The sequence below is a fragment of the Platichthys flesus genome, chromosome 20 (assembly GCF_949316205.1).
Source record: "Platichthys flesus chromosome 20, fPlaFle2.1, whole genome shotgun sequence".
Taxonomy (NCBI): Eukaryota; Metazoa; Chordata; class Actinopteri; order Pleuronectiformes; family Pleuronectidae; genus Platichthys; species Platichthys flesus.
Window position 1 is genome coordinate 16,607,797 of NC_084964.1, and position 21,782 is coordinate 16,629,578.

Here is a 21,782-nt window from a genome sequence, read left to right on the forward strand (position 1 = left end):
TTGTCTTTGGTGAGCCAGCTGAAAGGTTACGCAAAGCCACAACCACAGCTGTTGAAAGATGTCTATGAATGAAAACTGCAGAAGAGGAGGAGGAGGAGGAGGAGGAGGAGGAGGAGGAGGAGGAGGAGGAGGAGGAGGAGGAGGAGGGGGGACTAAGAGGTTAAGGGAGGTATGTTATTTTTTTGGGAGATTGGGAGAAATTAAGAAGGTTTTAGAAAAGTTATGAAAGCACTGTCGTGAAGATCAGACGTTTGACCTCTCAACATTCTGCATTGTTGAAGAACTTTAAGCCGTTGTGGATGAAGAACGTTTGTGTGTATATTTCTGACGTATCACTACCTGATGACTGGTGCCAGTCTGATTTAAGCAGGCATTGGGGAAAAGTACAAATGGAAACTGTTTGTTCTTAATGTGTGATTACCGTATGTGCTGTGTCAGCTAAAAATGCACCATACAGAGATTATACTGAGTGGATTACCGCTGCGGAAGCTGGGATCAAAATGAGCCATATGTGTGATTGTGATGATGTGTGTCTGTGTGTGCAGAGCAAGTTTGACACCAAACAAACCAGACAGAAGAAAATTAGGTAATTGGTTATTGCATTATTTTGATTAAATGTGATACTTTATAACGAATCTACTCAACGGAATAAATCAGTCACATTTACTCCAGCCCAACCAACTCTGGACAGTTCCCCAGTCTAGTTCGACTTCTTGAAACACATCTAATATAGATATAAAACACACAGGGGCAATTTGAAGCCCTATTCAAACATTTACTTTTGATTCCTTAAGTATATTTTGCTGGTAATATGTCATATCTATATTTTACTCAGACTATGATTTGACTTGATGAACTCTTAATACCTGCTTTTACTGCTTTCACTCAAATACAAAACCTTAAACAAAGACTATGCACGTGATTTAATAATAATTATAACATATAAGCAATAATGTAACTAATCATGAAATTATAAATGTATCTATTTAAAATATTTATAAAATAAAAATATTATCATTCCTGTTAATATTGTTTAGTTATAATAATAATAACAGTCATAATACTCATACTAATACTAATAATACTGTCTCTCCTCAGCCACACGGTGACACTGTTCCGCCTCTCGTGCTTTAGAACCGTCGAAGAAGACCACTTCCGTTTTCCTTTCGGCTCCCGCCCCGCTCCGCCATCATGAAGTCCTGAACAAAAACGGATGGGAGTCGAGTAAAACGGGGATAAGATCAGACTGGAGATGAAATCCGTGGACGACATTCAGGCGATGACAGTACGAAGCGGAGCGCGGAGCGGAGCCCTAGAAATTAACGAGGCAGTGTCTCGCTGAGAAGCGGGCGGGCGGCTCCTGTGGTCCGGGTTGTTTCGGTTAGCGGTGCGGCTAACTGCAGAGCTAGCCTGTGGTTTTCTCCTGGACTCCGGCTGTCAGCTGCGAGCTGTCACTTCGACTCGCCGCCGCTGGAGCTCATGTGCAGCGGTGCAGACGGGACATCTGTCCGTGTGACCCGGAGCGGCGGGATGGAGCGCACCGCGAGGACAGGCGTCGACACAAACGATGTGGTTCGCTCGTGTTGAATAGACACCAGCGCCGAGGATAGGGGAGCGAGGACTGATAGTTTCCTGCCAGGCCGGGTAGCTAGCTTCACAGCTAGCTACAGTGGATCCCAACAGCCACGGTAAGACATGTTATAAATCATTCAGCGGGAAGAAGGTGTTCCCCTACAGCCCGGCTGGCAGGAGGAGGAGGCAGCAGCCGGCAGCTTCGGCCACCTCCTCCTCCTCCAGCCGCGGAGAGGTTGACTTTGACTCGCAGGCTTGTTGTTGGCCCTGGACACTCAAGCCGGCCTGGAGTTGTTGTTGTCTGCTGTTGAATTACATGTCACGCGTTCCTGTGGTCAGCGCGAGAAAATATAACCTAATTGACCAGCCAAGTGCAAACAGCCACCGAGCCTGCACAGCTCGGATCCCCCCTGTGCATGAGACTGATGGAGAGAGGACACATCCAGGGACTGACTCCTCTCTCCTCCACCGGGGGGTTCCTTTACACGACCAGGAGGATTTCACATTCTATGTAGGTTAGAGAGATCATCTCGTATTTGTTGTTTCAGTGTGTGTGATGAGTGCTTGCTTCAGGCTTGGTTGCATGATGCAAAGAACTTCTGTTTTTAAAGGGTAACACATGCTTCCTCTTTTGACAGTAGCAACAAGGCCATGAAACAAAATGTTCTTATGTACTATAAAGCTCAGTAGTTACGTATGTGTGTGTGTGTGTGTGTATATATATATATATATATACACATATGTGTGTGTGTGCAGCCTGAAGCAAGCTCTCAATCTGACACACTGAGGAAGAGGCAACAAATACATCAATCGTGTGTCTTTATCCAAGATCAGCTCTCTAACATATATATTTATGTATATTCTGCATTTGTTGAATTTCTATATTAATCTCTCTGCAAAATCGGGAACTTGACAATCGGTGCACAAATGATTTAGTGAGAGTCTCAGCATCTCTCTCTCTCGCTCTCATTTCAAAAATGGGAACCTGAAATGAGAACCTCGGCTGCAGTCGGTCACATACGCTGAACACAGACTTTCAGGTTTAAAAAATAACATGTACCACAAATCCAGTATTGAGGCTATGTTCTGCACTTGTATCATTGTAATGTTGATTCTCCTCATGAATATTATCTCTTATATTTCTGCTGTTTTAACACCTTTATTTATCCAAAATATTGAACCTTCTATTCCTAGTTATAGACTATTATCAGTTAGAGGATTATTACTTTTTGTAGGATAGAATGAAAAATATGTGAAATAGGTGTCATTCTTCAACACGAGGGAAGAGGATGAAATAAATCATTAAAGAGAGAATTTCCAAAGCATAAAGATGCTGGATGATCATCAGTTATTGTGAGATATATTCTATAAAGATGATGTGATGCAAAACAAGAATTTGTTTTTCCACGCGCTTCCATCTGAATATTATAGTTATTGTAAAAATAAAATACAGCCTTATTAAGACTATGTTACTGGTGAAGAGACAGGTGGATGTAATGGGTGGATGGATGGGGGTCGGGGGGGGATGGATGGTCGGTGGTCCGTAGCTGATGGACACTTGGATGTTTTTCCATCCATATGAACACGTATTTGCATTTTTTATTTGTATTCATTTGAAATGCAGACGTAGAGCAGGGATCAGCTTTGTATTGATTCATATAAGTGGCTCGACCCTGTGGAGTGGAAACGTTCTATAGAGCTGTAAAGTGGTGTAATGATTTTTGGTGGGATCAGCCGTAACAGCAGCCGTTTGATATTACAGAGTAACTCAGCATTAATAAAAAAAAACACACAGATATAAATAACAAACCATATAAGTGTGTTTAGAAAGATGTTCTGTGTAACACATGTATTGCAGCTTTGAACTAGAAGGTGATCACCAGTCAGTCACTAGATATCTAAGGAGTATTGTGTTTAAGGAATGAATAAATATAATATTAAGGCAGAGCAACGTGGATAATTTCCTCAAGAGATCCAAATGCGTCGATTACATGTGATAGACTGAACCATATTTCCTTGGCGCCTCACGGTTCCAACACAAATGTTGGTAATTCTTCAAAGTAACAGACGCTCACCCAGTGTGTCTCTCCCACGCTCACCAGGCGCTGGCCATGCCGTCGAGTGTGCGGGCCGGGAGCCTGAAGGACCCGGAGGTGGCTGAGCTGTTCTCCAGGGAGGATCCCGAGAAGCTCTTCACTGACCTGAGGGAGATCGGTCATGGGAGCTTCGGAGCAGTTTACTTCGTAAGTTACTTTCCCAGGTGTCTGTGTTTGTGAAGGTGATGGAATATCGGTGCCACAATATTTTAGCCAACACATTAATTTGAAGTAAAATATTGGTTTCCCCTTGTAGGTCTTAATCGTTTTTTGCTTGTTATATGTGTAAATAATAGCTTCTAAATGATTTTCTACATATTTTTTCAAATTAACAGAGGAATGATTCCAAGTAGGTTTTTATATCAGTAAGGTTTAGTCAGCAGTTAATACTTCCATGATACAGATACATCTCTACGATAAGATTAATGGCATTTGATTATTTGGCAGTTTATAATCTGATGTAGAATTCTGGCCCAAAATGACTTGTTTTGCAGTTACACACTCACATGAACACACACACACACCTCTGGCAAGCTCCTCAAAGTGGTCTGCCTAAAGGCTTATGCAGTATTGATTTCCGTTGGTATCATGCACTCCACAGGGAGGGCTACATGGAAAATAGTTAGGATAATAAGTATTTTTCAACTGTTCAGAGCAAGACGCTAAAACATTTTTATCATTACACAACATTAGAAATTTAAGTCAACAAATATATAAAATCGTTATCTTATTAATAATAGTCTTGTTGAGACCAAATACGACTTTCTGGAGGTTCTGCTCATTTGAGACACAAATTTCCATTAAAATTAAATAGCATCTGTATAGTTGTTATCAATAAAAACAATGCCTCCTGGGTGCGGCAGCTGTCAGTGACCGTTTATTGTATTTCCAGCTGCTTCAGGTTGTCACTACAGGAGATAACACAACCAAAAAAACTTGCACTGATGAGGGAAATAAAGCAGCATAGTTAAAACAAGCTGCTGCACTTTCACATCATTTAATTTGAGGTCACTGTCGGAGTGTTTGTTGTGAAGAAAAGCGACTGTAAGCAGAGAAAAGGCCTGACAGACAAAGGAAGAATGATGGTGTGTGTCAGTGATGTTGTCTGTGAGACGGCAGAGAAGTTGTTGATGGTATTGCCTATAAGAATACCAGGTGGATAAACCTATAAAGGTAGAAACATGTTCACAGTCACAAACAACTTGTAAGTGGGGAATGAAAGCCCTGTTTAAACGAGCTAGTCATGGATAAAGGGACACGAGCAGAGAGGAGGATGATCAGCAACAATCCTTGTTTTATGCTGTCGTGATTTCTTCATTGGGCCTGTTGTAAAACGGTGCATTAATCCAAGAGCTCTCAGTTTTGTTCTGAAGATGCAGGATTGCGATCTCATCCACGTTAAAAGAAAGAAAAGATAATAGAGGCATATCTACTGTTCAAATAAAACTGAGGAAGACTTGAAAGTAGTAATCTATCGTCTGTTGTCCCCAAACTTCAGGCCCATGATATCCGCACAAATGAGGTGGTGGCCATCAAGAAGATGTCCTATAGTGGCAAGCAGTCCAACGAGGTAGGAGAAACTCTCCCCCTTCTTCAGTCCTAGAAGTTTATCCCTGAGGTTTTTTCATCGATGTTTCATGTTGCAGAAATGGCAGGATATCATCAAGGAAGTGAAGTTCCTCGAGAAACTGCGTCATCCCAACACAGTCGAGTACCATGGCTGCTACCTGAGAGAGCACACAGCATGGGTAAGTGTGAATGTGGAGGAAATCATGCTAGATTAAAAAATATATTAAATCATTAACCGCGTATAAAGCCCTACAACAAATCATGTATGAGGATGATAACGGTTATATATTCTTACTTTACCTCATGACTGATATAATCTAATGCCGACTCTAGGAGATGAGTCTGTTCTTTGTAAGCAAACGTCCCAACTTTATTTTGAAGAGGCCATTGGAATCCTTTTCAAAGCTGAACCTGAGCTCAACGACAGTTTTTACTCTTGAACTCTCCCGCTTTAACTTAAACGCCCCTCTGTGTCTCACAGCTGGTGATGGAGTACTGCTTGGGCTCGGCCTCCGACCTCTTAGAAGGTAAATGAGAACGAACGACGACAAAAAATGATTAATTAAAAAACACTTACAGGTTAAAAATTTTTTTTTTTTGTTTTTGACGTCTGACATCTCCTAACCTCTCTCATCACCCAGTTCACAAGAAACCCCTCCAGGAAATGGAAATAGCTGCCATAGTCCATGGTGCATTGCAGGGATTGGTGTATCTTCACTCTCACAACATGATTCACAGGTAAGGCCCCTTTTTTTTCACACTATCTGTATCTGCTCTCATCCCCTCCCCCACAATTATTACAAGAGACAAAACACATACAGAGGAGAAATCACAAACTGTGCTGCCGAAGAGGAGCTTATGCAACAATCTTTCTGCAGCACACTCGAGTGCATCTGACGATATATTTTCTCTCTCGTGTCTGTTTGTTTTGACTCAAACACAATTTCCCTGACTTGTCGTTTTCTCTGATCTGATCACGTGACTCTCTGTCTCTCTCTCAGGGATGTGAAGGCAGGAAACATCTTGCTCACGGAGCCAGGTCAGGTCAAACTGGGAGACTTTGGCTCTGCCTCCATTGTCGCTCCAGCCAACTCCTTTGTGGGAACACCCTACTGGTAAGATGCCAAACTTTTCACCCACCACAGTCTCACCCTCATCAACAGTTGCTCCTGGCAGGTTCATAAGAATCACACCATGTGCTGATCCAGCAGAGCTTGTACCTTTCTCTTGTTTGTGCACAACAGCTCTGCCAAATACATTTATTCTAAGAACTGTCCCTGTGTAGATAGAAGTCACCAACATGCACGACATAATTAGCTTATTGAAAAATACAGTTACAGATTTCTCCATCTATAGGTAATAGCCACTACAGGTCCCGAGTTAGTTTGGCTATTTTCTACAATATTAAATCACACAATAAATTAACGATTCATAGGTCGCTCAATAATTAAATAAATAATAGTAATAGTAGACGTTTGAAATAACAGTGAATCCAGAATCGCTTCTTTGAGTCCAGGGTTAAAGGAATTAGGCTGAATAGCTGTGTTGTCTCCTCCGTGCAGGATGGCCCCTGAGGTGATTCTGGCCATGGACGAGGGTCAGTACGACGGGAAGGTAGATGTGTGGTCACTTGGCATTACCGCCATAGAGCTGGGTAAGAAACAGCTCCATGTGTGTGTGTTGTGTACACAAAGCTGAAAGCATTTGACCCTTTTCTTTGCGTTTTGTATTCCTCCTCATCTGCCGCTCTCTCATTGTCACATTATGCCGTTCTCTCGTTCTCTAGCGGAAAGGAAGCCTCCTCTGTTCAACATGAATGCTATGAGTGCCTTATACCACATCGCCCAGAACGAGAGCCCTGTGTTGCAATCAAATCACTGGTGAGAGATGATGAAACAGTCCCTGTCCTTGTATGCCAATATGCCTTATGTTGGGCAATATGATAAAATAAGCAAAGAGGATTTTGTTATACTTGCTTCTTTTAAGAATTGCTGCTAATGTTATTGAAGCTCTTTCATATTATTCATAGAATTTATGACTTTCGAGATTGCTAGGAGCGCTACTGGGTGTATGGATTGATTTTGTTTTATTAAAACCGTGTTTGACAAAGTGCTGATGAAGGAAAAATGATTAGTCTGTTGCAGTAAATTGACTTTATGCAATAAATGGGTGTTTGAACCCTGGTGCTTTCAGATCTCAGTAAATTAAAAACTTGTGTTAAATTGTTACAACATTGGTTTTGTCGTCTCTATTCAATAGAGATTAGCCCTGCAACAACTGCTGTGTTGAACTTCCTTTAGAATGACCTCTTTATCATTTTCAGGTCGGATTATTTCCGCAATTTTGTGGACCTCTGTTTGCAGAAGATCGCCCAGGACAGACTTACCTCTGATGTGCTGCTCAAGGTACATGGATGGATATTTTCTATTCAGGCAGAAAAATATTTGTGATTGTCACTTTCTTAACAATATGTTTTTATAATTAAGGAAAGCTTTTATCCAGGGGACCGATTAATGTCAACAGAAGAACTTAAATAACAAATGTAATTTGTACTGAAAGAAGGGAATTATCGCTTCATGAAGGCAGACAAGCACCAGGTTGCAGGAGCATAATCCCAGATAAATTAATAATTAAATTCAGCATGAAGCTAAATCATTTGGCTCCAAAAACAAGCCCCTAAGTAGGATTGAATTACATTACTTTAGAACTGTTCACCTGTTTGTGTCCACACCTGTCTCTAACTCTGTTGACCTCTACGCCCCCCCACTCCAGCACCACTTCCTATGCAGAGAGCGTCCCATGACAGTCGTAATGGACCTGATCGCACGCACCAAGGATGCTGTCCGCGAGCTGGACAACCTTCAGTACCGGAAGATGAAGAAAATCCTCTTCCATGAGGCGCACAATGGTCCCGCACCGGAGGGAGGTGATGACGAAGAGGTAAGAAGTGGACAGACTGCAATTGTGTGTTTTTTTTTGAAGGCGAAACTGTTTGTAGTGCCTCAAAGTTGTGCAAGGTTCACGAACATGAGACCAGAAAAAACTGAGGTTCCTGAATAGTAACGTCAAAGTTTCCAAGATTCAACTCAAACAAAATTAGGAAGTACTGGCTTCTTTGAAGACAAACCGTTGAACAACCTTTTATTTTAAAGAAGAAAACCATGTGCCAAGGCCTGTCAGGATTTTAGCATCCCTCCTGTCTTTTGTACTGTACTACTTAATGTATACTGTGACCTGAAAACCGCTTCCTCGTGATACAAAGGCCTTTGTTTCCATCAGCATTTATTCCAGTTGGCTGTTCCCCCCTCAAAAGGAAATGGAGGAATTCAGAGAATGTGGTGCTGCACTTTTCGAGAGGGTCATCTCGTGTGTCACTGCAATTTTTTACGATGTGTCTGCTCAGAAAGGGTTTCATAGGATTTTCATAGGATATAAATGGGTTCATACTGTCACCCTGTGAAGGAAAGATGCTCATTCACAATCCCAAAAGGGTTTCACTTCACCGTAGCCATTATTTAATATCTACCATTTTTTGGGGGAAATCTTTCTGATGTTCTTCACTGTTTCCTGAACACCAGGATGGGGAGCAGTATATGCTTCGCACCGGCACAGTCAACAGCATGGAGAGCTCCCACTCTCTGCCATCCATGTCAATCAGCGCCAGCTCCCAGAGCAGCTCGGTCAACAGCCTGGCGGACGGCTCCGACGACAGCGGGGAGATGGCCATGATGCAGGAGGGAGAGCACACCGTCACCTCCAACAGCTCCGTCCTGCACAAACCCCTGGTCAGTTCAAATGAATTCAGATGCATCATAGCACTGTGTGCGTCATGGAAGGATATTGGAATAACACTTATCCTGGAGATTTACAAATAGTTTCCCCACACAGATGGTTCACAGGGCAAGTTGCTCTGTAATCATCCGACCAGCTGAGCACATGGAAACTTGCACCACCTACAGAAAAATATAGTTATAGCAGCACCAGTTTAGACCTGGTTGGCCACCTACAGATTAAACAGAAAAAATCACCTCACAGCATGATAACAGGCGAACAGACCAACAGCAGAAGCTGTAGGTTTTGGGGGATTTCCACTTAGGCCTATATTTTGTTAAATGACCAATGTAGATTAGAATTGTATTACGAGTAGAGGTTGGAGAAATTCATTGTTTGTTCTTTCAATAATTTTGTAACTTATCCTCCCCCTCTCGTCTTTTTGTTTTCGCTTGCTTGGCCTCCCCTGTGTAGAGCCATGACAACATCTACGATGATCCCTATCAGCCCGAGATTGACCCACAGCGAGAAGCTCCTTCTTCTGGTGGTGTTATTGTTCTTGGAGGTGGAGGAGGAGGAGGCGGCGGCGGCGGGAGGCGTCGTCGAGGAAGAGACCATTTTGCCACCATCAGGACGGCCTCGCAAGTCACTCGCCAGATTCAGGAACATGAGCAGGGTTCGGCCCTGAGAGAGCAGATGTCTGGGTGAGAGGGATAGTGAAAACTTTGTTAGTATATAAGAACAGTATTCAAGTCGAAGCAGAAAGTCCATCAAGTTTGCTCAACTCCCTGCTTCTCCTCACAGGTACAAGCGGATGCGGCGGCAGCACCAGAAGCAGCTGATGGGCCTGGAGAACAAGCTGAAGGGAGAGATGGACGAGCACCAGCTGAGACTGGACAAAGAGCTGGAGAATCAGAGGAACAGCTTTTCAATGGAGGGAGAGAAACTCACAAAGAAGCACCAGGGTATTCTGGAGAAGGAGGTGAGCTGGTGAAGTATGAATGAGCGATAGTGAGGAGGAGAGAACAGACAGAATAGTTGGTCATGTAGCTCGGAAGGAAGAGAATAACAGAGGAGAGAAAACAACACCCTTCATGGTTATGATAGGTAACAAAGTTTGCTGCTGGTGGGACATCTTGTGCCTTGTAACATGCAGTAAATTCCTAATGTATGTTTTCTCCAGATCAAGGCCGTCATGACTGAGGAGAAGAAGTTCCAGCAGCACATTCTGGGCCAGCAAAAGAAGGAGTTGACCGGTTTGCTGGAGTCCCAGAAAAGACAGTACCGGCAACGCAAGGAGCAGCTCAAAGAGGTGCCTCTACGTCACCAGTCAGCTAACCATCACAGCTACCTATTTGCATGAATTAATTATCATCTTTCCATGTTTCTTATTCTTAGTAATCCGAGTGGAAATTTGCTGTGATCACTCTCCTGCAACTTTAAACAAACGTCATCGCAGTTACAGTATAAAAACAGGTATCTGGTATCATGTTCATTTTATTCTAACACCGTAGTTTGTGTTTCCGCTGTAGGAACTGAATGAGAACCAGTCGACGCCGAAGCGAGAGAAGCAGGAGTGGTTGGTGCATCAGAAGGAGTGTATGCAGCAGCTACAGGCGGAGGAGGAGGCCGGCCTGCTGCGACGGCAGAGGCAGTATTATGAGCTCCAGTGTCGCCAGTACAAGAGGAAGTTGGTGCTGGCACGCCACAACCTGGAGCAAGACCTGCTGCGAGAGGTACCACTTTGCGTTTGATTGGCGGAGCAATGATGGATTGATAATGAAACTCCACTGAAAACTTTTTTAGATAGATTCAATTTGATAGAATTCCTTCTGGCCTCCTCCTCATCCTTCTCTCTTCTGCAGGAATTGAACAAGAAGCAGACTCTGAAGGACCTGGAGTGCGCCATGCTGCTGCGTCACCACGAGTCCACCCAGGAGCTGGAGTTCCGCCAGCTGGGTTTGGTGCAGCACACACGGGCCGAGCTCATACGCACGCAGCACCAGACGGAGCTCACCAACCAGATGGAGTACAACAAGAGGCGTGAGCAGGAGCTGCGTCAGAAACACGCGGTGGAGGTCCGCCAACAGCCCAAGAGCCTCAAAGTGAGTGAGAGCACCCAGGGCCCGGGGTCTCCTGAGGAGGGAGAGAGCCAGACCACAGAGGGGCCGAACGGCAGCTGGGACAGTGAGGCAGGGGTGGTGGAGTTAGGAGAGGAGAAGGAGGCGGTAGCTAAGGAGATAGATGATGTTGAGCTTGACAGAGGAGATGAAGTGTTAGAGGAGGAGAATGGAGTGTTAGAGGAGGAGAATGGAGTGAATGTCCTTGAGAGGAAAGATAAGGCGGATGACGAGAGTAAACCAAAGGGAGACGAAGACGAAGAAGATGAGGGTGAGAAGGAGGATTGGAAAATCAGTGAGGAAGGTATAGAAGTGAGGGAAGTAGAGGGAGTGCAGTGGGAGTACGAGGAAGACCCCAGTAAAACTGCACAGGTAGATACTGATGAAGAGGAAGAGGAGGGCAGGGGCGTGGCTGATGGCTGTCCATCAGATCTCATCTCATTCCAGTCCCTAGAAAGGAGACGCCTCCATCAGCGGCAGATTGATGAGCTCTCTGAGTTCTACTTCCCCGTAACACCAGAGGAGCTGGAGCCCACACCTATCTCCCCCCCTCCTCCCCCTGCCCCCTCTCAGACTTCCTTCCCCTCACTTTTCTCTCATGCCATCTGCCTCCTCCTCTCCCTCTCCGCTGCTGCTCAGCCCTCCAACCTCACTTTGCTACTACTCTCCATCTTCCTCCTCTCCCTGCGTCGTTCCCCCCCTCTGCCCTCGGTGGCCTCTGTTGTTCTCTCTGCGGAGCTTGCCCTATTGGCGCTCTTCTTCTCGTACCTCTTCCTTCGCTCCTGCTGCTCTTTGTCTCTATCCACGTACCTGTCGCTCAGCCTCTGGGCCAGCGGCCTCTTCAGTTTAGGCCTCTCCCTCAGTTTGGGGATTTATTATATCCCCATGATTTTGGTCTCAGCCTCCTTCCTCAGCTCTCCCTCTCTCTTCCTCTCCCTCTACTTGGTGGTGGTGCTGATTGTCAGGCCGGCCCGTGACTTCCTCCAACACGCCCCCCGCAAAGTCAACCGTCTCTGCATGCGAATCCTTTTCCGCCTCCCCAGACCCCTGTTTGCCATGTGCCAGTCAGTCTTAGGAGGTATGGCTGAGCGTAGCCTCTACGAGATGTTTCCCAAAGCAGGGCGCAACTGGGGTGTGCGTCGGTCCAAGATCCCGGTCCCCCTGAAGAGCTTACCTTTAGAGTACCAAGCTCGCTGCAATATCACCTCTCCCTGGGCCAAGGGCCTGCTCTGGGTGAAGCGTTTTACAAGACGCCCCCTTGGGGTCCTGGCAGATCTGGCTAACTCTGTAGTGTTAAAACTAGCAGGACAGGCACTTAGAAAGTTGCCAGACAGTGTCCGGGTCCAGCTCCAATCTCTGGGTCTCTTGAGGAAGCACACCCCGAGTAGGTTGCCCCGACTGCTGCCCAGGGAGGAGCGGGAGAGGAGACAGGGGGAGAGGAGGAGGAGGAGAGAGGGGGAGAGACAGAGGAGGGAAGAGAGGGAGCGGATGTTTCGAGATGAGGCCAGGTGGGAGTTTGGGTTGAGGCGAACTTCTTCTGGGAGGTTTGTCAGAAGGAAGATTCGGCCATGGAGATAGCGAGAGACAAATCGAAGGATTGAGTGGGAATGTGTGCTGCTGGTGTGTGTGTGCAAGTGTGATCGTGTTTTATGTTCTATTGTTGGACCATTGTTTGTGTCTTTTTTGATTTTGACCCGTGTGTCTTTTGTTACATGATTCCCTGATTGGTTTTTGGTCACATTTCTCTAAGATGAGGTGTATTTCACCCAGCACCAACATGCGTCTGTGTGCGCTGGCTGGAGGTGATTTTATACACATGCACACAAGCCGTACTGTTGAATCAGTGGGCTCTGCCAGCGTAAACCTGCAGCTGACCCAACGGTTACTGTACAAACCCCAGTGAAATTAATACATTTCATTATTGTGCTTTTTGTAAAAGTTCCTTTGAAGTTTCTTTTATTTTGATTTTGCTCTTAATTTGTAAGACAAATGTTTTTATGGTTATTTTTAAGACCGTTTTTGTGCAATGGCTAATTTTCCTTTTATAGTGATCTTATTTGATGGGGTCTCTTAGTGCTGGGAACAAATATCACAGTGTGGCATAGTTTCACTCCCCAAAGCTCAAAACTGTGAAAACAAAGATGCTCAATAATTTCACTAACATCAAGCTGAACACTAGCCTGAACTCAGTCGGTATAAAAGTGCAATAAAAAGCAGAAAGACGTGGGACCACTGTAAGACGTCTGATATTTGAAATTCGGTTTCTTTGAGATATTACAGTGGGAAACAATTAACAGAGGATCTTACTTTTATAGGACTAGTAAAGTTTATTTCAGGTTTAGACATTATTAGATAATATTTACAGCTCGTGGAATCATTATCTTTCAGATTCTAGTTGGAAAAACTACTTTTACTTTTATTGCGCTTTATGCAGCAATGTTGTTATGATTTACCATGTAAACATTTAGATATTTTTCTCGTAATCATCTTATAAATCTACAGCAGTTGAGTGCCTATAGTTACATACCTAGTCGGCTGTGAAGTGACATATCCTGAATTTATAGTGAACACTTAAGAAAGTAGTTTTACTCAGAGTAGTAAATGTATTATAATATAATTAAAACCTATCTAATATTGCAGGTAAGCTTGTTGATATGAAGCCATAGACAATCGTTTGAGACATGCAATCGTAAAATCAGTCCAAAGATTAAGGAAACTACTGAAAGTGAATGAAGAGATCCAAATGTTGTAGTCATATCTGATTTTGCACAGTCTCAAAGAACAACCCAGGAGAGCAGATCCCCAGTTTAGGGCTGCAAAGAATTATTATTTTCATTGATTATTCTGTTGGTTGATTTATTCAAACATTTATGAAAATCCATAAACCAAAGAAGTTAGTGAGTTTTGATAAATGAAATATTGTCTGATCTGAGAAGCTGGAACCAGAAAAGGTTTTGTATGTTTTCAACATATTTGCTTTAAATCATTCATGAAAACATGAAAATTATTAGTTGATTATCGATTATCCAAATACAAAGGGTTGCTGATAGATTTCTGTCAATCAACCAAAAAAGAAAGAAGCAAATTGTTGGACTGAAAAACCAAAATGCTTTTGAGTGCGAATTTAATTAAGATGAAGAAAAAAGCAAGGTCCGGCTGAGATGTGCAGTTGTGTCGTGCATAGAACTAGAAATGGGAATATGAAGATTTTAAATGTGCAAGTCTACAAGGGAAGTCTGGTGGAACAGGAAAATGCACCAGTGCTTATAAAAGCTGATTTTATATCGAAGGAAACAAAAAGTGGCGTCGTTTGAGCCGTTCAAACTTAACTTTATTGGAACCCGGGGGGAACAGAGAAGTCAGGGACTTCTTTTTACGAGTAACTTGCATTTGGGAAATCTAGATTTTAAAAGAGATATTTTACAAATATTGTTATTTGAATGTAATTTTTTTTTTTTGCCATTGATTTGTGTTCCAGTTATTCCCTGTTCCTCTGTGTATGTTTACATGTTTGTATTCTGTTTTTGTTGTGACACCGTCTGTGTTTTGAGTTTCCACAGAGTTATATCACATTGAGTTTTTTTTATATTTAATTTATGCAGTATTTATAAGACTAGTACTGCATTCTGTTTGGCAGCCATTTTGTTGTCTTCTTTATTCATTTCAGCTGCACGAGTGTTGGCATACTTTACGGCTGTATGCTCTCAGGCATAGACAAATATTTTGTCATACGTCCAGATTTTTCTTTACACAAAAAAATAAATTATTTTATGTGTAAAATCATTGTCTTGTTTGTTTTTATGATTTTTGTTTTCCATTATTATCACGTCTTCATTTGTTTCCTTCTTTCCTTATTTATCGACCAAACTTATTTTTGTTCATCATCATTCCTCCTGTATCCTCGTTTTATCTCCTTTGTCATGTTGTTCCCTTCCCCTGTTTGAAATTCGGCCACTTTGCTTATCAATATTTAAAAGTTGAGACTTAATTATGTGAACTGGGGGATGCTGAATATATTGTCTTTAATTTCAGTGCGTGAAAGTTAGGAAAAGAGATTTAAATCCTCCAAATAGATTTGTTTTCAATTCGTTTAGTGTTTAAAACTTTTTTAAAGAGGTTTAGATGATTATATATCTATATGTTGTTGATGTTGAAAGTTCGTCTTTGAGAATAAGTAAAAAAACGACTACTTTAGATAAAAACACAGATTCTATTTCAAAGCAAAAGCCAATTTAGACTTTCATGCCTATAACCTGAAACTTCTTCTTTACTGACGACCATAAAGAAAACGGTTTGTTTTTATGTCTTTAAGGAAAAGACGAGTTGTTTTATAGACATGGGTCTTCTAAGTTATTATAAAGTGAACTGTTTAATCTCTTAAACTACTGCTGACAGAGATTTTCCTCATGTCAACTTTTACTTAATTACACAGCTAAGAACATGATTATTCTTTAAACCTGTTTTCAGGGGCTTTAAATCTTTAATTCTGCTGTTAAACCATCACCTGGATTTTCAGCTAAATTAATACTTACATGTTTTTCTATGTGGTTAACTTTCTTAATGCTAATAGAATTACAACATATGTTAATGACAGGCAACGTTAGTGAGCATGTTTGGTGTGATGGTGTCTTTCCTTTAATTTGTCTTTTTAATTTCTTCACCATCAGAGTTTCTTCTCTGTTTTTCCGTATATCTTATCGTCGTGTCCGTCTATAAAAACCCCAGGAGCTCTTGAGCGCAGCCGCCTCCATCTTTCTTCTCTCTCCTCCAGTCCAAAGAGCTTCAGATCAAGCGTCAGTTCCAGGACACGTGTAAGATCCAGACCCGCCAGTACAAGGCCCTGCGCAACCACCTGCTGGAGAACACGCCCAAGTCGGACCACAAGGCCGTGCTGAAGCGGCTGAAGGACGAGCAGACCCGTAAGCTGGCCATCCTGGCCGAGCAGTATGACCACTCCATCAATGACATGCTGTCCACACAGGCTGTGAGTAAGGCAAGGAGTCGTCGTTCACTTCACACTCGCACCACACCCCCACCACCACCACCACCGCTGCGCCTGGCCTGGGGGCCCTCCTGCCCGTCCGCCTGTCCGAACGTCAACCAACCTCCTCCTGGTCCCTCAGTGTTAAACTGCACCTCAACCCACAGATCCTGATTCAATAGCAAACAACGTTCACCTGCAATTTCACTGTCCTCTCCTGAAACCTCCGTTTCCCTGAAGATGTGGGAGAAATCATCATTAGCTGGTCTGTGTCAGGAGAGTAGAGACGAGTGCTTTGGTCAAATCCGACACCTTCAATGAAAAAAATTTGTTGGAGGTTCAGAAAACACAGATATTCAGAACAACAGCTGACATAATATTATAGCTTTTTAAAGAATACCCACAAATTATCAAGAATTTGTCAAAACCTGGCTCTCACATTACCCATAATCCAACTTGACTACTTTTTAATTCCTTTCTTACTCTCCAACCAAAGTTTGAAGACAAATCTTTTCGATAAAAACTGATTAAAAGTATAAAAGTATAATTTGTGCAGAGAAAAAAAGTTGCCTGTCTGTAATTATTGTATAAACGTGTGAGCGTGGGAACCAGAATACACACACAAATCCCCAGGCTTATAAATAGATGAAATTAATGAAATATAACTGGAATAAGATGATGGGAGGAAACTAAATATCTTGTTTCCTGCAGTGACTTAATGTCCTGGACATCTTTAATAACCTCACACGGCATCGGGCCAGTAAGCCAAATCCCTGCTGCCCTTGTTTGTCCGCACATCAGCTCCTGTTGTGGGTAAAGTCTCTGTGGGAAGTTCTCCAACACAACGATTACAACTTATAAATAAATGAAATAAAGATCAAATATAGATTTCATCTGTTTGAAGCAACACAAAATCCACAATGACCTCAACTATGGTAACATTGAGGAATATTATGCTGATTTACCTTGGTAATTTTTACATAGTACAAAAATTGTAATAGCATTTTAGTTTATCAGTAAAATAACTTTTGCTTGGAATTTAATTTGACAATTTCATATATTCTACATTAACACTTTATTTATGTAATTATATATGTACTTATATTTATGTTTCATTTCCAGCCTGTTAAATATACTTATAATCTGTGCAGACACAGACTAATCAAACAAGACAAAACACTGAATCAACAAACCACCAGCATCTCTCACTCCTCATCCTCCTCTTCTCTTTTCTGCATCTCCCTCTCTCTTTTCTTCACGTCTGTCAGAGCTTCTCCTCCTCTACCCTCGACAAACACCAAAGCAACATCTCTTTCCCAAACGTTTGTGCCAGAAGCATCTTTCCTCATGCTCCCTCCTGTTTCTGCCTCTTAGCTGCGATTGGATGAAACCCAGGAAGCAGAGTACAAGGTGCTGCGGATGCAGCTGCAACAGGAGCTGGAGCTGCTCAACGCCTACCAGAGCAAGATCAAGATCCACACGGACACGCAGCACGACAGGGAGGTCAAGGACCTGGAGCAGAGGGTGTCCATCCGCCGCGCCCTGCTGGAGCAGAGGGTCAGACACAGATAATCTCCTTAATGTGTTGTGCAAGAATTTAGTGAGTTTAGGAATTAATTCAGGCAGACGGAGGTAGTAAGGTCACATAAGACAGTTGATGTTAGCTTTAGAGAATACAGAATTAACTTCCTGCTGTTCTTCGTTTAGTCCTTTAGAACCTTTAATGATCTGTGTAACAGGCTGTTCTGGAACTTTTCGGCTGTTTCGGACAATCTTCTTTTGCACATGGAGTCGAACTTAAAGGACCCATCATCCTTGTTAGCTTAAAGATAAGAGTGAGAATTAATTCATGGCCAAAGAAATCCCAGCACAAGGTACCTATCAGTAAATTTCCCAGAGAAAAGAAAATAATTAATGTACATTTCAGTGACAACTAGGCTCCATAAGCTGTACGTCATACCATGTGGTACGGTCACAAGCCTCAGAACGGCTCCTTCAGTTAAAGAACTTTCTGTCTGAAGTTTGACAGTAATTAGGTTTTGATTGACATGACATTATGTCCTCTTCCTCTTCCCCTCCAGATCGAGGAGGAGATGTTGTCGCTGCAGAACGAGCGCTCCGAACGCATCCGCACGCTCCTCGAGCGTCAGGCCGGAGAGATCGAGTCCTTCGACTCAGAGAGCCTGCGCCTGGGCTTCAGCAACATGGCACTGACCGGCATCCCCAGTGAGGCCTACCCCAAGCAGGCCTACTCCAACGCCCCCCCCTCCAGCTCCCGCTCCGCCGGCCACTGGAGCCACGGCATTCACCCGCAGAACATGCCCCCGCAGCAGCACTCCCGCCGCAGCCACAACAGCAGCAGCAGCAGCGGCATCAGTAGTGGCAGCGGCGCCGGGGACCGCAGGAGCGAGTCCTCCTCCTCCTCCTCCCATGGCCTGGCTATGGCCCTGGGGCTGGGCAGGGACAGCAGGGAGGTGCACCACTCGTCCCGCTCATCTGCCTCCTCTTCTTCCTCTTCCTCCTCGTCTTCCTCCCACCACCAGCGCCACCACCTGCCCCAGCACTACCACCACCAGAGCACGCCGCAGCTGTACCGCGAGCGGGAGCGGGATCGAGATAGGGAGCGGGAGAAGGAGAGGGAGCGGGAGTGGGCCGGAGTGAGAGGCTCCGGCGGTGACCTGGCCCACCCACACCCCCTGCCCTTCTCCCATCACCTGCCCTCACGCTCCTCCTCTCAGTCCCTGGCCATGCTACCTCCGCCACCGCCTGCCCCTCCCTCCATCTCTGGCCCGTCCTCCTCTTCCTCTTCCTCCTCCTCCTCGCAGGGGGGGATATACGGGGGCGGCGGGCTGGCTGTGCGTGGTGCCCCGAGTCTGATGGCCCTGAGGAACAGCCCTCAGCCTCTGAGGAGGACGGCGTCCGGCGGGGGGCCCGGTGGCTCCGCGGGCAGCGACAGCGTCCTGAGCCGAAGCACCTCAGTCACTTCTCACATCTCTAACGGCTCCCACATCTCCTACTCTTAGACGGCAGGAGGAAGAGAACGGACGAGGGAGGAGGTGATTTAGGAAGGTAGCTATCACAGGTTGCATCTCAATACTCTCAGCTTGCCGCCCTTGCCTTGCGTTCTTTCTTGGAAGCATCTCAAGTCTCCGTGGAGCTGACATGCAGAGGATTTGGGGGAAATCACCCTCTCCTCTTCGTGCATGGGAAGGTAAAGAAACGAGTGGCCAAACTGACATTATTGAGCTGCAACCTGCGTCTTTAGACTCAGGGTGGGTCGAGAGGATTCCTCCCATTCTCACAGGTGTAAAAAGAGGGAGGGAGGAATGTAACCACCTGTGAAACCGCCGGATTGAGGCGATGTTAGATTTTAACAAAGCAGAGGTTTGTGTTTAATGTTTTTATCTTTGTTATAGCCTGTACAAAAGTGAAATAGGAACGTGTGAACGGAGAAGACGTTTAGCCTTTTTTTCCTCCCAGAGCTGCAGAGAGAAAGGGGGACGGCAGCCATGTCTTCTTCTATGATGTTCTATGCTGGAATGGAGAAAGAGAGAGGACAGGGGGGAAGATTTACAAAAAAAGGGATAATGTTTTCCTTGGCATTGTGTCTGTACTTGTATGTGGTCTGTAGTGTTCAGATATTATCTAGAAAGCACTCGCAACTTGGGCTCCGGAGAGGAAAAGAAAGGGCAGAATCAGAAAGGATGGGGAACTTCAGTCTTCAGCCTGGTGGAGACTGGAAAACACTTTTTATTGATTTACAACTGTTGATGTTTTTGTTGTTTTCTCTCTCTCTCTCTTTTTTTTTTAGTAAGTGTATAAAAAAAAACACAAAAAAACAAGTTGCTTGGAACGTCACCAATGCCTTTAAGGGGTTCTTAAAGGGATGTCGTGACATCCGAATTTTAATTTGACGACCGCAGGATGATGTAAAACCGAATTAAATACGATAAACGCAGAATGTTTGTAACAGCGAGAGACTCTCAAATGCAGCTGGGACGACAACTAGAGAAGAAGAGGAAGAGAAAAGTGCTTTCTGGCATCTGTGACATATTGAGTATCTAAACAACATAGGGTGTCTCACTCCGATGCATGAGGTAGATGTACAAAAAAAGCAACACATTTGTAAACATGACCAAACACATTCGAATTGTACCGTACCCGTCCAAGTTTCACCGGCATCGAAGATCACCTGTCCCACATTTTGGATCTTTACTGTACATATTTATGGGAATATAAAAAAAAAACAAAAAAAAACACGTCATTTGGTTTTATAGAGTAACAACGATAACGATAGTAATTTTGATATATTCCAATGAGTATTGACTTCAAGATTTAGAGCGACAACTCCAAACCGCATTTTCTATAGGTGTCGATATTACCATAACTAATCCTGATGTAATTGTTGTTGTAATCATGTTCACATTTTTCTTGTGAGAAGTAAAGGGCCCACTTTTGACTGTAAAAAGAAAAAATTGAGGACAAAAAAACCTGTTGCGTTGTCAGGTATGGTGTGTGTTCAAGGTATTAATGATTATTAATAATAATAAGGGGTTATTAATAATTGTTGATAATTTATGTGCGTGTGTGTGTTGAGCGGTAAAGTCTAGTTATATTACCACTTTTTTTAGCAGTTGAATTTTAAAAGACACTCCTACACCCCACTGTTCACATGAACTCTGACCTCCTCCTCTGGACTCTTAAGAGACAACAACAACAAAAGATTTTACAATTGGCCACAGGAATGTAAACGCTGGTTTTTACGTTTTTTATTTGATTGTTTTTCGGATGAGGAAGCAAAGTGATGCTCTGAAAGGAAGAACGTGGAAGTTGGATGAGAGAGAGCGGACAAGCCGTGTTGACCCCTGCAGGGTGCAGCGTGAGAGGAAGCGTGAGAGGAAGCGTGTGAGGAAGCGTGTGAGGAAGCGAGGGGACGGGCGTGACTGAGCGGCTGCGACGGCTGCACCCTCTTGTGCCGGAGCAGCAGCGGTGACCGGAGCGGCTCGTCCTCCTCACACGGGAAAAAGAAAAGACCACTCAGTGATCCACGAGCAGGAGAACAGGCCCGACGCCCTGCTCCCTGCTCCCGTGGGCTGACTTTTACTTGAAGGAGATCACAAACAAGTGGACTCTTGTTTGTTTATTTGTCTGTTTTTACTATTATTGTTGTTTTTATTTGAGGAAAAAACAAAAAAAAAATGATAATCACCCTGCTGTTTGTATGACTCAGAAACACCAGCTCAAGACAATTCCCTGTATAACCTACTACTTTATGCTTGGTTGGAATCTCAGTGCATGCATAAACTCCTTATATAAACTAAGACTGGCTGCTTCGGGGCGGCCTCCGTGTTGGGAAATCAGTTTGGTAGTGTTTGTAGAGAGGTGTCCGAGGCTCTGGGGTGGGGGGGGAGCAGGGAGCCTCAGTTCCTGTGTCGAACGATGAAGATGATGATGATGATGATGAAGCAGCAAATGAAACAAAGCCTCATCTGTGACTTGCAGAGTTTGTTTTTGTTTACTTTTCTTTTCTTTGTGGGGTGGGTGGGGATGGTGGGTGGGTGGGGGGGGGGGGTGAAATCCTTATTATTAAATATTCAAATCAAGCGATTCCAAGCTTGAGAAGGAGGAAGGGTCTTGACACATGTATTGGAAAAGAAGTGGGTGCTTTAAAAA

The 21,782-nt window shown here is 43.9% G+C and overlaps 1 protein-coding gene across 2 annotated transcripts; it reads left to right on the forward strand.

Moving 5' to 3' along the window:
* Positions 1 to 1,174: 1,174 nt before the first annotated feature.
* On the forward strand, positions 1,175 to 21,592 carry taok2b (TAO kinase 2b). 2 transcript variants are annotated; one of them, XM_062414171.1, is made up of 20 exons: positions 1,175 to 1,688; positions 3,675 to 3,815; positions 5,167 to 5,238; positions 5,315 to 5,416; positions 5,719 to 5,764; positions 5,879 to 5,975; positions 6,239 to 6,352; positions 6,800 to 6,891; positions 7,024 to 7,117; positions 7,561 to 7,642; positions 8,010 to 8,177; positions 8,816 to 9,022; positions 9,483 to 9,712; positions 9,813 to 9,990; positions 10,192 to 10,320; positions 10,541 to 10,744; positions 10,874 to 11,113; positions 15,900 to 16,112; positions 17,484 to 17,666; positions 18,191 to 21,592. In XM_062414171.1, exons 2-20 carry the CDS (start codon positions 3,684 to 3,686, stop codon positions 19,130 to 19,132), a joined length of 3,525 nt encoding a protein of 1,174 aa, XP_062270155.1. In that variant the 5' UTR covers positions 1,175 to 1,688; positions 3,675 to 3,683; the 3' UTR covers positions 19,133 to 21,592. The 2 variants fall into 2 exon arrangements, with proteins under 2 accessions (XP_062270155.1, XP_062270154.1); XM_062414170.1 differs by lacking the exons at positions 15,900 to 16,112; positions 17,484 to 17,666; positions 18,191 to 21,592 and having other exon boundaries at positions 10,874 to 14,908.
* Positions 21,593 to 21,782: the final 190 nt, after the last annotated feature.

Coding starts and splice junctions, on each gene's coding strand:
- taok2b (XM_062414170.1), top strand. CDS start 3,684: ATGCCGTCGAGTGTGCGGGCCGGGAGCCTGAAGGACCCGGAGGTGGCT. Junction 3,816..5,166: donor GCTTCGGAGCAGTTTACTTC/GTAAGTTACTTT, acceptor CCCAAACTTCAG/GCCCATGATATCCGCACAAA. Junction 8,178..8,815: donor AGGGAGGTGATGACGAAGAG/GTAAGAAGTGGA, acceptor CCTGAACACCAG/GATGGGGAGCAGTATATGCT.